The following is a 13,535-nucleotide window of genomic DNA, read 5'->3' as shown; positions in this document are numbered from 1 at the left end:
CTAGGAAACAGAGGGCAAGAACAAACCAAGTTTAAAATACCTACAATGAGTTCAGCCATACAGCTGCCAAGAGTTGTATTTCTCCAGCTATACAGGCATAGGGCTCTGAGATTGGATGGGGTAGGCTGTATTTGTATATCTTTACAAGTCCGTTTAAGGGTTTTCTTTTAGGTCAGAACGAATTAGTGTTTGTCTCCACTTTCATAGAAAAATGTTCTGCTACGTTGAGGAGTGAAGTATTAGCTAGAGTAAACACACCCATTTTTCTCCTGAAGTGAAATTTCAAGACAAATGTGGAGGTTCTTCCTTAGACAAAGCATGCAAAATTTCCAAGGGATGGGCTGTAGCACTAGTGATGTGCATATGGTAGAGCATATGTTTCGCACTCAGCAAGTCCCAAGTTCATCTCCATGAAGGTATTGGAAAGTCCCCTGTCTGAAACCCTGGAGAGCCACTGCCAGACAGTGGGCAGGTTTACATGGAACCTGAAGGGGAGCACACACTCCTGGAGCACGCACCCCCACCTCATGTCCAGGGGTGTGTTCTCCCCCTCCCATCCCTGCACTAATGTCTACTTCCTTTGTAAGTTAGGATATGCCGAGATTGCTTGCGACATCCAAACCTACCAGTCTCAGTGTCTTATCCTACTTGTTTCAGGGAACTGGAGATCTGAAGTGAACTTGAACCATCAGGTTCAGATCTTGAGTTCCTGAAGTAAGTAGGTTAGAATATGCTGAATTGGTGGATTCAAATGAAGCGACCAATCTTATATCCTAACATTGGAAGTAAGTAGGCACTCATGGGGGGACGGGATTTGCTAAATCTACACATTTGTAATGGGGGGGGGAGCACACACTCTCAGAGTTGAGAGAGATCACATGAACCTCAGGTCCTACGTTAAGTGTGAACCCGCCCACTGTAGGAGGAGAATTTTGTTAGCCATGCTATGCAGAAACTCTATGTTCAGACAGAAGCAATATATTTCTGAATACCAGTTGCTGAGGGGAGTAACAGTGAGGGAGGGCTGCTACCTTCATGTCCTGCCGGTAGCCTTCTCATGGGCATCTTGTTAGCCACTGTTGAAACTGGATGGAGCCTTGATCTAATTTAGCAGGGTTTGCCTTATATTCTTAAACCAAATATATTCCACCAGCAGTTTATTATCCATATTATTACCTCCAGTGGCATCTGGCATACCTCAAATTATGCAGTCGAGTTTCATGCAGCAGAAATGGGATGTTTATCAAGCTCATAGTGGGCCATCGTACATGTCTGGTGGGCCATATGCAGTTTGGGGTGTCCAGGCCTGCTATAAATTAAAACAATTGCTTCCAAAATAACATGCTTTGTATCAGGATGCTAGAATCAGGTTTGATGAGACTATTTCTCCCCATTGTGTATAACAAGATATAGAAATTAAAATTGTCTAATATAAATTTAACTCTATTCCGTTATTAAAATTGATATGGAAATCTGCAGTGTTTTGCTTCCTTACCCTTGTGATATTTTGCTTTTCATCAACTGTTGTTCCATATTATCATTACTGTGTTGAAAAATGCATCTTTAGTGGGAGGCAAAAGGTCTGACTCAGTCCTGGGCACTATTCATATATAAACCCTTTTCCTAGAAGCTATAACTGCTCCAGAAAAATCTGAAAGGTTAGTGTGCCTGAAGGAAAGCATTTACATTACTAAGGGCTAAAGGCAGAAACCAATTTGATAGCTCAAAGGAACCCTGAAGTCAGTGAAGTCTGCTGACAGAAGCACCCTTGAGGACCTTAGAGTGCCTTTATAAGGATAGAGTCAGCATTTTCTGCCCAAAGGGGAAGCCAGTTTCACACCAACAGAAGGACAAGCTGCAAAACAGGCCCCGAGGTATGAATGCAGATGTCTGTAGAACACACTCACCAGCAGGAGAAATCTGAATATCTACTGCTAAGACAAGAACATAAGGCTTTGATAATATTCCATAATCATGACTATGAAGCCTCAGGAACAACTGGCCTTTCTCTCAGGGCAGAGTGATGCATTATGATTTAAATGGATGCTGCAGAAAAAGGCAGCCCAAGGTCCTCTCCCCTGCCCCGCTTTCCCCTTGAAATATATAGGAAGAGTTTTCTGTGTGGTGACATCACCATGTTGCACATTTCTCCACCACCAGCAGTCAGCTGAAAAGATTTGCCGCCCTGAAAATGAATGCCTGTTCAACCACTTCCGCCACACTTTAGAATGCAGTTCTGTCTTCACCCTTAGACTCCCGTTGTATGATTAGATTTTACTGCCTGTTGCCTTGAGAGCTGAGTTTGCATCTCAAACAGTTTAACTATATGATTTAACTATATGATCAAATGCCGAGGAACGGCCATTATGATGCAGGTATATGAACATATATGGTGACCTCATATTTTAGGGGAAGTGGAGAGGACGTAATACAAATGTGCCACATCAACAGTATCTCTATGTTTATCATTATGTGCAGTTCTGACACTTCTTTTTTTTTAAACATTAAGGTTTCATCTTAGTTCTAATTACAAGGAAACCTTCAAAGAAATGCAGTGTTGATTATAATAAACACACAGGAGGGGAAGTCAATAAATAAGGTGATTTAAGTATAGTATCAACACTGCTTATACCAGAAACATGAACACTATTTTTCAATGTAACCACCTCCTATCTTGGCACATTTACTTCAGCAGAAGACAATTTTTTTGACTCCATCAGAGAGAAAAAGATTTTGTGTGGATTGCTAACTGGTTGAAGGACAGGAAACAGAGGGTAGGTATAAATGGAGAGTTTTCACAATGGAGTCCCCATTGTGTGATCCCCGGGGATCTGTATGCAGACCAGTGCTTTTTAATTTATTCATAAATTATCTAGAAATTGGGGTAAGCAGCGAGGTGGCCAAATTTGCAGATGATACAAAACTAGGGTTGTGAAATCCAAAACTGATTGTGAGGAGCTCCAAAAGGATCTCTCCAAACTGGGGGAGTGGGCGACAAAGTGGCAAATGTGGTTCAATGTTGGCAAGTGTAAGGTGATGCACATTGGGTTGAAAATCCCCAACTTCACATATATGCTGATGGGATCTGAGCTGTCGGTGACTGACCAGGAGAGCTCTCTTGGGGTCATGGTGGACAGCTCGTTGAAAGTGTCGACTCAGTGTGCGGCAGCAGTGAAAAAGGCCAATTCCATGCTAGGGATAATTAGGAAGGGGATTGTAAATAAAAGTGTTAATATTATAATGCCCTTATATGGTACTATGGTACAACCACATGGTTGTACCATATATGGTACAACCACACCTGGATACTGTATCCAATTCTGGTCACTACATCTTAAAAAGGACATTGTAGAACTGGAAAGGGTGCAGAAGAGGGCAACCAAGATGATCAGGGGCCTAGAGCATCTTCCTTATGACGTAAGACTACAACACCTGGGGCTTTTTAAGTTAGAAAAAAGATGACTAAGAGGAGACATGATAAAGGTCTATAAAATCATGCATGGTGTAGAGAAAGTGGATAGAGAGAAATTTATCTCCCACACACATAACACTAGAACCAGAGGTTATCCCATGAAATTGGTTGCCAAGAAATTTAGATCCAACAAACGGAAGTACTTTTTTACACAACACTTAATCAATTTTCTGCAATTTTCTGCCACATTTGGATGGCTTTAAGAGGAGTTTGGATGACTTCATTGAGGAGAGGTCTGTCAACAGCTCAATTTAGCTCTCTCAACATCAGCACACGGAGCAAAGGCTCCCCTGATGACGTTGCTGGGTGAGCAGAAACCCTTGGGAGCAGACAGTCCTTCAGGTATCCAGTGCCCAAACCACTAAGGGCTTTAAAAGATAATAACCAGCACCTTGAATTGGATCTGGAAACAAACTGGAAGCCAGTGCAGCTCTTTCAAAACAGGTGTAATGTGCCCTGAGCAAGCAGTTACAGAGAGAACCCTGGCACTTGCATTCTGCACCAAGTGAAGTTTCCAAATATTCTTTGAGGGCAGCCCCACATAAAATGCATTGCAGTAATCTGGCAATGACATGCCTTAGGGCATGGGTAACCATGGCCAGATCTGCCTTCTCAAGAAAGGGTGCACTAGTTGAATGGCACTCTTAGCCATTAATGGAATGGCTAATTTGTTTTAATTTGTTGCATATGGTTTAAGGTTTTAATTATTGTATTTTAATTTGGAAACCACCCAGAGAGGTGCAGTATAGAAATGCAATAGAGAGGTAGATAGATTAAAAATAATAAGATGAGATAATAATAAACTTGCATGCATACAGAGAGGTAATTCACACAATCAAAAACTGAGGCTATTCAGTCGTGCATATAAAGCCGGGCTAAGGGAGCCTGGTTTTGCATGTGTGCGTGTGAACCGCTGCGAGTGGGCCAATCTCGACGGCAACACAGTGGCAAACCCGCCTAAATAGCCACCCAATGAAATGAGGTTAAAGGAGGTTAATTTAAGCACTCCCTTAACCTCGTTTTTTTGTTCGTCTAGCAGCCATGGTTGCTTGCAGTCATGGCTGCCAGACTGTGGCTAGCCTGGGGAGGGGGATCCCCATGATGCACCATGAACTCATGTGGTGCATCATGGTATTTCCAGGAGCCAGAATGATACATCCCGGCTCCTGACTAGGGATGTGCACAAAACCGATTTGCCCGGTTTGGTTCGAATTCAAACCAGGTTCGAACCAGGAGGGGGTGGTTCGGTTTTGGTTTTGCTCGAACCTCCCCCTGGTTTGGTTTGAATTTGAACCATTTCGAACTGGTTCGAACCAGTTTGAACTGGTTCAGACATCCAAAAATTGGTAGGATGGTAGCTGGCATCCAGGGGTACCTGCCACCCAAATCCCAAAGCAATCAGACACTCGTACGGTTTTTTATGAATTTTTGAAAAATATTTTTATTTTTTCTCATAGGGTTTAATGGGACTCGAACCAGCCCATTATTCATTATTGTGGAGCACCCATGGGTGCCAACAACCATGCAAACCCCAAAGCAATCGGACACCCCTATGATTTTTTATGAATATTTGAAATATTTTTAATTATTTTTCTCATAGGGTATAATGGGACCAGCCCCAGCCCATATCCCCTATTGTGGAGCACCTAGGGGCACAAAAGTGGGTGGGTGGTAGACAACCAGGGGTGCCTACTATCTACCAAGTTCCAAGGCAATCGGTCACTCCTCTGATTATTGGTGTATTTTAAAATTATTTTGGAATTCCTCATAGAGAATAATGAGGATTGCAGCAAATGTATAGCTTCACGTCATGGAGAAAGGGGTGTTCTAGAGTGAAGTTTGGTGGGTGGTAGTTCCCAAGGTGGGCAAGGAAGCTATCAGAATTATTTGAAAGGAATTGAGCAAAAGGCTAATTTTTAAGTGATTTTTTGAAGTTTACGCGACTTTAAGGTTTTTCTCCATAAAGAAGCATGGAGGTGTCAGCAATTGTAAAGCTTCACGTCGGGGGCAAAGGGGTGTCCAAGAGCAGAGTGTGGTGGGTGGTAGTGCCCAAGGGGGGCCAGGTAGCTATCAGAATTATTTGAAAGGAATTGGGCAAAGGGCTGATTTTTAAGTGATTTTTGAAGTTTATGTGTCTTTAAGGTTAGCAGATGAGAGTGGATTCATGGTTTGTCATTGAAAATCTTATATGCTGCCAAAGAATCTACACTCAGAACACTTCAGAAACAACAAAACCCAGTACCCCATGGGTTAGCAATCCATGGAGGTGGTTGGCACCCTCGCTCTGGGCCACCCCAGCACCCCTCAAGTGCAGTTATGGGGCTGCTGAAACCTCCATTCTTCCCTATGGAGAAAAACCTTAAAGCCACTTGTGGTGTTCTGGGGTGGCCCAGAGTGAGTGGTGGTCTAGTGCAAAGAGGTTGCCAACCACCCCCATGGGTTGCTAGGGTACTGGTACAGTACCAAGGGTACTGTACTCTTCCCTACAATAAATATCTTCTTCTATTTTTGAAACTTAAAATCTTGTCTCAGTCCAGTCATTTCCTGAATCCACACTTTGCACAAATTAAAATCTTACGTGAAACTGTTCCTTTCTGAGCTAATTTTCCCCAATGCAAGCCCAAAGATAGATTTTGGGGTGTTTGCCAATTAGCCCAGAGTAGTCTCATTAACAGTGTGCTCCCAATTTTTGATTGTGTGGAAGCAAGGTAAGAGAAAAACTTGGATAGAAGTGATTGTGTGGAAGTAAGGTAGGGGGGGAAAGCCGGGTAGCTTTTCCTCCTACCTTGCTTCCATACAATCACTTCTATCCAGATTTTCCTCTTACCTTGCTTCCACACTCCTGAAAATTGGGAACACACACAGCACACTCCCGAATCAAATCAAATCAATCTTTATTATGGTCATAGACCAGCATAAAGCAGCACATTCCTGAAAACTGGGAGCACACTCCTGGGTAGAACACAGTTTTTGATTGTGTGAATGATGTCATTGGGTTCTAAGTGCTTTATATAACATTCTTACACAGATGCTTAGGTAAGGTAGGTCAGTATTATTATCCTTATATTGCAGGTGGTGGACTAAAACTGAGAGAGGGCAATTTGCCTGAATGCTACCTAGTATGTTCATTAGAGATAAAAATGGAACCAGGGACTTGATGACTCTTAGCTCAGTCTTGTAGCCACTGAACCAGCAATCTAGTGGCTGTAAACCATGGAGCTCTTAAATGGTAGAATCTACAATTAGAGCATTCTTGCAGGATGATCTGTAACCTTGTTCAAATAAGACAACTTATGCCCTTTGTGGCAACTGACAAAGTTTTGATCCAGAACCTTGTGAGAATAAGGCAATTTGGCATCACCAGGACTAAGTCTGGTTTACATCCAAGTACTTTAGTTTAACCAAATGCGGATCAAGCTGTTAATAACACTGACACCAAAAAGAGTAAACTGGCCCCAAACCAGATGTTTTTTTCACTTAAACAATGTGATAAATTTCAAAATAATTAATACATGGGATATACAAACAACAAATATGTATGGTGAATTACCAATGACCAGAACTGTGAGTGTAAACTGAAATCAAGGCAGGCAACGGTGACCAAGTTTAGATCATATGGCTCGTTAAATTGGTTAAAAAAAGAATCATAGACTTTTAGAATTAGAATGGATCTTAGATGTCTTCAAGTGCAGCCATTGTTCAGTGGAGTAATCTGTTACAGCATCCCTGTCAGATGACTATCCAGCCTCTGCTAGGAAACCTGTAGTGTAGTTTACCACTGGGCAAGGCAAACTGTCCTACTGTTGAGTAGCTCTGACAGAACAGAAGTTCCTCTAATGCCTAATCTGAATTTGCTTCCTTGTATTCAACTCATTGGCTCTTGGATGACTGTAAGATATGCAAATGTTAGTTGCTCTGTGAAAACGAAAGCTGAGTTTTCTTATCTAGAAAAAGTTAGAGCTGTGCTCTTTGAGGAACAGACTTGCTATTTGTCTCATTCTACTGTGAAGCTGCATCTTTGATGGCTCTGATTTGGAACGCTGGTAATTTCTTAGGCAGATGGCTGGATGTTAAAGCTATTAGACATATAACTGATTAGGGTTAGTTAACATAGAAAGAGGACTAAAGCAAACCAATATACTTACTATATTTATATTGCTCTTCTAAGGAATTCAGGGCAGTATGAATAGCATTATCAAATTACCACATCAGTCACGTGAGGTAGGTTACATGGAAGTCTCGTGCCAACCCTGGGCCAAACTACATGTGATGTTTAACGCATTATTAACCCTGATGGTCGTAGTTTTTCCAATTAGTTTTCTGCTGCATAGTAAATGGCAACCAGATCAGGGCTCCCACAGGTCAGCCCTCTACCCCCTGCCATGGCCCCCAATCCACAGGGGCCATATTGCAGCTACTGACTAAAGAAAACCCATGCCTGTCAGGGTTATTGCTTAAATGTCATGTGTACTTTGAGAGATAATCAGAGCCCATAGCTCCTCAATTCCTATATTCTACATACTATCTCACTCTGGCTCTCAAAATATCTTCAGCCAATGACTTCTACTACAGCAATAGTGCTAATAACTTCATCACATAAGCATAACTATGAATTGGACACTGTTCGTATAACCAAATGATAACTGTGGCTAAAATATTAAGACTCAATTAGTTTCCCAGAATATTAGTTACAATACTAGAAATCCACAAACACCTTAAGTCACAGGCCAAAAACAAACACAACTCCATTGACTTAATGGGCTTCTGGATCACATGATGCAAAAGCATATTAACTGTTACTAGGGGCAGATTAACTTCTTTGCCACCTAGAAGCAAAGAGGATTTTGCCACCATGGGGAGGGGGGAATGTGATGGGAAATTCCCCCCTTTTGCCTATAAAAATTGCCACTGCTGCAGCGGGATGGGGCGCAGTGTTGGTGGCTGGCTGCAGAGAGGGTGGAGGTGGGCAAGGAGGGAAGAGTACCCCCTTTTCTTTACCCTTTAAAGTGCCATACGGATAACTCCTTTGTGGCGGTGACCACAGGCAGCCTGGAAGTCCCTCACCATTATGCCTCACAAAGGGGGCAGGCTCACCGCTCGAGCAAGCTCTCCTCTACCCCTCATTTCAGGCAACAAATGGCTGCCTGAAATGAGGGAGAGAGGCCGGAGAGATTGCATGGGCTCTTCGGAGCTTGAGGCCATGCCCCCATGTGTGTGTGACAGCACATGCAAAAGAGGCGTGGCCCTGGGCTCCAGAGAGTCTGTGCAAGCAATCCTCCTCATTTCAGGCAGCTGTTTGCTGCCTGAACAGCGTTTATTTTGCTTTGTCTCCCTTGATGGAGCGAGAGAAAGCGAAATAAACGCTGTTTAGGCAGCAAACGCATCCTGAAATGAGGGTGGGGAGCTCGTTCAGCTTTGGAGCCGAGCAGTGGGCAAGGTGACACCTCCTTTGTGAGGAATGTTACTGGAGGAGAGGGGCCACCAGGCTGCCACCAACCACCACCAGCAAAAGTTGCCGCTCTTCAAATTTTGCCGCCATAGGCAGACACCTCCACTGCCTATGCCTTAATCCACCTATGACGGTTACTGTGTTAAGCCTTAATAAGATCTAAATCATTGCATCATTAGGTATTATCTGAAAGGGTTGCAGATACTCAAGTAGAAGACGGTATTGAGGTTGTGCTGGGAGGAAAATGCAGATACAGATATATTTCAATACCATTCTATATGATATATTGCCAATATATCACTTCTTTACAAAGATTAGATAGATGAGGAACCATACAACTGATTTACAGACCATTAATGATATACTGATGGAGGATAAATCTACTATTCTGTAGGCTATAGTCTTGATGGCTATAGACTACCTTCAGGTTCAGAGTAGGATGCCTCTGAATACCAGCTGCAGGAGAAGGACATGCCTTCATCTTGTGGTTGTGGGCTTCCCAGAGGCATCTGGTGGGCCACTGTGTGAAACAGAATGCTGGACTATAGAACTTGGGCCTCATCCAGCAAGACTCTTCTTATGTTCTTCTTTAAATCAATATTATTTATGAAAAAGAATTAAATACAGCTAAAACTGAAAGAAGTATAAAGAGGGATTGTCATGGATATTAACTATTCATTCTTAAACTAATATTTCATATTAAACCCTAACTATGTATGACTTCTAAAGTTTATCAGAAAATCATAGTTAGGAACAAAGGTTTTCGTTCACCCCAGCTTCTCAAAATTCCTCATTGAAAAGGCATCCTGAAACTGCTCTTCAGTGATGCTCTTTTCAACAGAGATTTACAGTATATTTTTCCTATGTCACGAAGACCACGGGAAGAAGGAGGAACTGAATCTAGCTTCTGAGCCAATGACCACAGCTTTTTGTTTGTACCCAAGAAGGAGCTGAATGGCATCTTGCCAAGGAGCAATAGAAAATGAACGGCAGATACGGTAAGGTAGTTTATCACTGTAGCAGCTGGAAATGGGAAGCTATTATATGCATTACTGTTGGTAGCACACTGATAATTACTGCAAAGTAGTCTCAGAGGAACAATCATTTGTAAATACTTGCACTGTGTTTTTGTTATTGTTTAGCATGGGCCTGTTATACTATGTGACATAGCTGTATGAAGCCCATTTGGTCCGTTAGAAAACACTTCATGATGAATCCAGCCTTTAAGGTCTGGACTCTCTAATTTGATGTTTTAAATGAGGAGAAACCTCCAAATTCAAATACTTAATAGAACTGAATACCTTAACTAGTAAATTTCCCTAAGAATTCATTTTCTCTCTCTGCATGGTTTCTTCTTCTATAGGAAACCGTTCGCTGTATCTCCAGGACTAGTTATTTTCAAATATTCTGCTAACAAGAAAGACATTCCATATTGACTTGTATACTAAGGAACCCCTCAGCATCTGCTATGGAACCTCTGCAGTTTGCAAAGGATTCTGGGGCTATTGCACACACAATTCATGCAAGGTAATGGATAACTCTGTTGTGCATCACCATTAACTCATATACATGGAGAACTTAAAAACCACCCAGTACTAGAATACTGAATGTGCACATTGAAAGGTAAGATCAGTAGTAAAATAGAACCTATCTTTTAGGATAGCTTATGCTCCATTACTGCTGACTGAAACTCTCCAGTAGGCTTCCAAAGAATTCCAGTGTTCACTAGAACATATTATTAAAAACCATTGCCTTCGGCCTCTTCACCTTTGGTGAATCTAAACTTTTGAGAGGAGTTAATGGACTCACAGAGGACTCCTAAGCATGTTGATTCAAAAGCAGAAGTTCTGAATCAGGGGTTCTGAACCAGAAATATGTGGTTTGAGTGGTTAATCACAAACCATTCTGAACCAGTTCAAACTGGTTCATCAGTTCGACCAGCTCAGCCAGTTTGTCTGATGAACCGGTTTGTGGAGCAGTGGTTCGGTCCGAATTCAGACTGGACTGCCACACATGGTCCATGCACATTTCTATTCAGGAGTAAATCCTTCTGATTTCAAGGGGATTTGTTCCCTAGTAAGTGCATGCATTAGGGATTGCATCCCCACAAGGGGTGTGCATGGAACCGGCTGGTCTGGTTTAGTTCGAGTCCGGGCCAGTTCAGTCTGTCACCCCCTCAACCCCACCCCCAGTTTGGTCCAGTCCAGGGTGTGAACTTTTTTTTTTTAATTACTCCCTTCGGGGGAGTTGTTGGAGTTGGCGGAGGGGTCCACAGAGGTTTGCCCTCCCCCCACTGGCCTCCCTTCATGCCTATACCAGCCATTTGGCCAGCTCTTCAGCCCATTTGAGCCTTTCCCCTCTGGCATGGTGGCCATTTTGGAAGCTGCTGTGCCTGCGCAATTGGCCTCTGCATGACCCAAACCACGGTATAGGCATAAAGAGAGGCCAGTGCGGGGGAAGGAGGAACATCCGTGAACCCCCCTGCCACCTCCAACAACTGCCCCGATGGGGGTAAGTTAAAAAAAAGTTCACAACTCCCCCTGGACTGGACCAAACTGGGGGTGGGGGTCGAGGGGTTGCCAGACTGAACTGGCCTGGACTCAAATCAAACCAGACCAGCCGGTTCCATGCACACCCCTAGTCTGTGAACCCCCCGAACAGTCAGGGGGGTGTTCGGTCCAGGGTCAGAATGAACAGAGGATGGTTCAGTTTGACCCCGGACATGTTTGATGTTGGACCTGTTTGCACATCCCTAATCCCCACAGTATTTAGTTCCAATTTTTCAGACAATGCTGAAATGCAGTTTAAACAAACTTATAAGCACTGAGAAAACAGTTTAAGGTAAATTTGATTTTCTTTTGTTTCTCTTCCTTGAGAGTACCCAAGTGTGCTAAACTGTTTAATTAAAGATTAGCAATTCATCAACTTACATGTAGATGAAGTTGGTTTGTCCAGTGGCCAATGACTTTGTATTCTGCACTTCGATTGGTTATTTGGTATTGGAAGATATCATAACGTCCAGGTGCATCTCCATTTTCATTGAAAATAACAGGTGTTCCAGCACTTCCTAGAAAAGATCATAATAAAGCTTACCCAATAATTACAGTTAAAATTATAACAAGGTGTTCTGTCAATCAAACTATTGTAGTTGGAAAAGAAGAAGCCTCACAATAAAAACCAGAGAAGTATTCTTAAATATCTCTAACCTTCCCACTAAAAATAGTTTTCATGTGATCTAAGCAACAACGCTCTGTAACAGATATATCTTCCCATGGACAATGACATACATGGGTTATGGCAACTCAGGCTTCACATTACTGTAATCATACATAATCCAGAACTACTGCAAAGAGATGAGGAAAAGATCACTCTGTTGCTCAGGTTTTTGTTTTCTTTGTTTTTAAAAAAGACAGGTTCAGTCATGCGCTCTGCAAAATCCCTTTGCTTTCCATCAGACCACTGATGATTTGCTGCTAAGCCTTAAAGACACAATGACTGGATAAGAAGCAAGGAGCCCTAACTGTGGATGGAGTTGGAAATGGAGATCCTCTAGTTTCAACTAAAAAAAAGGTTTTTCTTCAAGCTTTACTTGTGGTTCAAGAATTACTGCAGTGCCACCACTTAGTAAGCAATAGAGCACACTTTGCATGTATATGGTCCCAGATTCGGTCTCAGGCAATCCTGGAAAAGGTTGTTGCCTACAGCTCTCTTCAGACCAAAAAGGGTTGGTCTATAGACCAAAAAGGGTTACCGTATATTCCATACAGGGTATGACACAACTCTTATGGAGAAGCAGACAGACCTACGACAACTCATCAAATCGTTCTGTACTTATCTCAGAGGAATATGGACAAGTACCATAATGAAAATAATTTAATCACCTCCCTAGACTGCTATAGGATGCCCTTTCAGCAGCTTGTCAGAAGGAGTCATATGCCTTTCAAGAAAACTGACAATGGAGAGAGAAAGGATGGCTGTAAATGACATTTCCCTAAGCAATTTTCTGGTCCCTGTAAATATACATCATTATCTCTTTGAGCTTGCACATGATTAGAATCATATGGAAATAATGAAAAATAAAAATAAAAGGCAGACTTTCATGTACTATATACACAGTTGTATTTGTTCAGCATATATCATTAGAACAACTGACCTATTAGGGATCTGCACGAACCTCTGTCTGTGCACAGCTTTGTCTACAAACCGGTTCGTGGTTCTGTGAATTGGTTTGAGCCAGTTTGGCCAAACCATGAACCGGTCCGGTGATTCAAGGGTGGCACTGGGGGGGGGGAGTGCGGCGAGTGGCACCTTTAAAACTGAGTCGAGCAGGTCTTTACCTGCGTGCCACTGCTCTATGCAGCTTCCTGCTTCTGCGCTGTGCCCCCCAACAGCCCATGCATGGCAGTGGCACAGCGCCGGCATGCACATGGCTTCCACACATGCGCGAGGGCCATGTGCATGCCACTGCTGTATCACCAACATGTGTGGGCTGTTGAGGGGAGCACAGCAGCAGCAGGAAGCTGCATGGAATGGCGATATGCAGGTAAGGACCTGCTGTACTTACTTTTAAAGGTGCCATTCTCCTCTCCCCCACCCCATTGCCACCCTCAAACC

At 42.9% G+C, this 13,535-nt stretch overlaps 1 protein-coding gene across 10 annotated transcripts in view; it reads right to left on the bottom strand.

Annotated features, from left to right (window-relative positions):
* GRM8 (glutamate metabotropic receptor 8) overlaps positions 1-13,535 on the bottom strand; it is a 791,912-nt gene that overhangs the window by 152,349 nt on the left and 626,028 nt on the right. For all 10 annotated transcript variants that reach the window (XM_053256776.1, XM_053256769.1, XM_053256768.1 and 7 more), the window contains one exon: positions 11,852-11,988. In XM_053256776.1, the coding sequence (XP_053112751.1) occupies positions 11,852-11,988 (137 nt within the window). The remainder of the gene's footprint in view (positions 1-11,851; positions 11,989-13,535) is intronic.

Source organism: Hemicordylus capensis, chromosome 5 (genome assembly GCF_027244095.1).
Source record: "Hemicordylus capensis ecotype Gifberg chromosome 5, rHemCap1.1.pri, whole genome shotgun sequence".
Lineage (NCBI taxonomy): Eukaryota > Metazoa > Chordata > Lepidosauria > Squamata > Cordylidae > Hemicordylus > Hemicordylus capensis.
The sequence above is the reverse complement of the archived record's forward strand: the minus strand, read 5'-3'. Positions and strand labels throughout refer to the sequence as shown.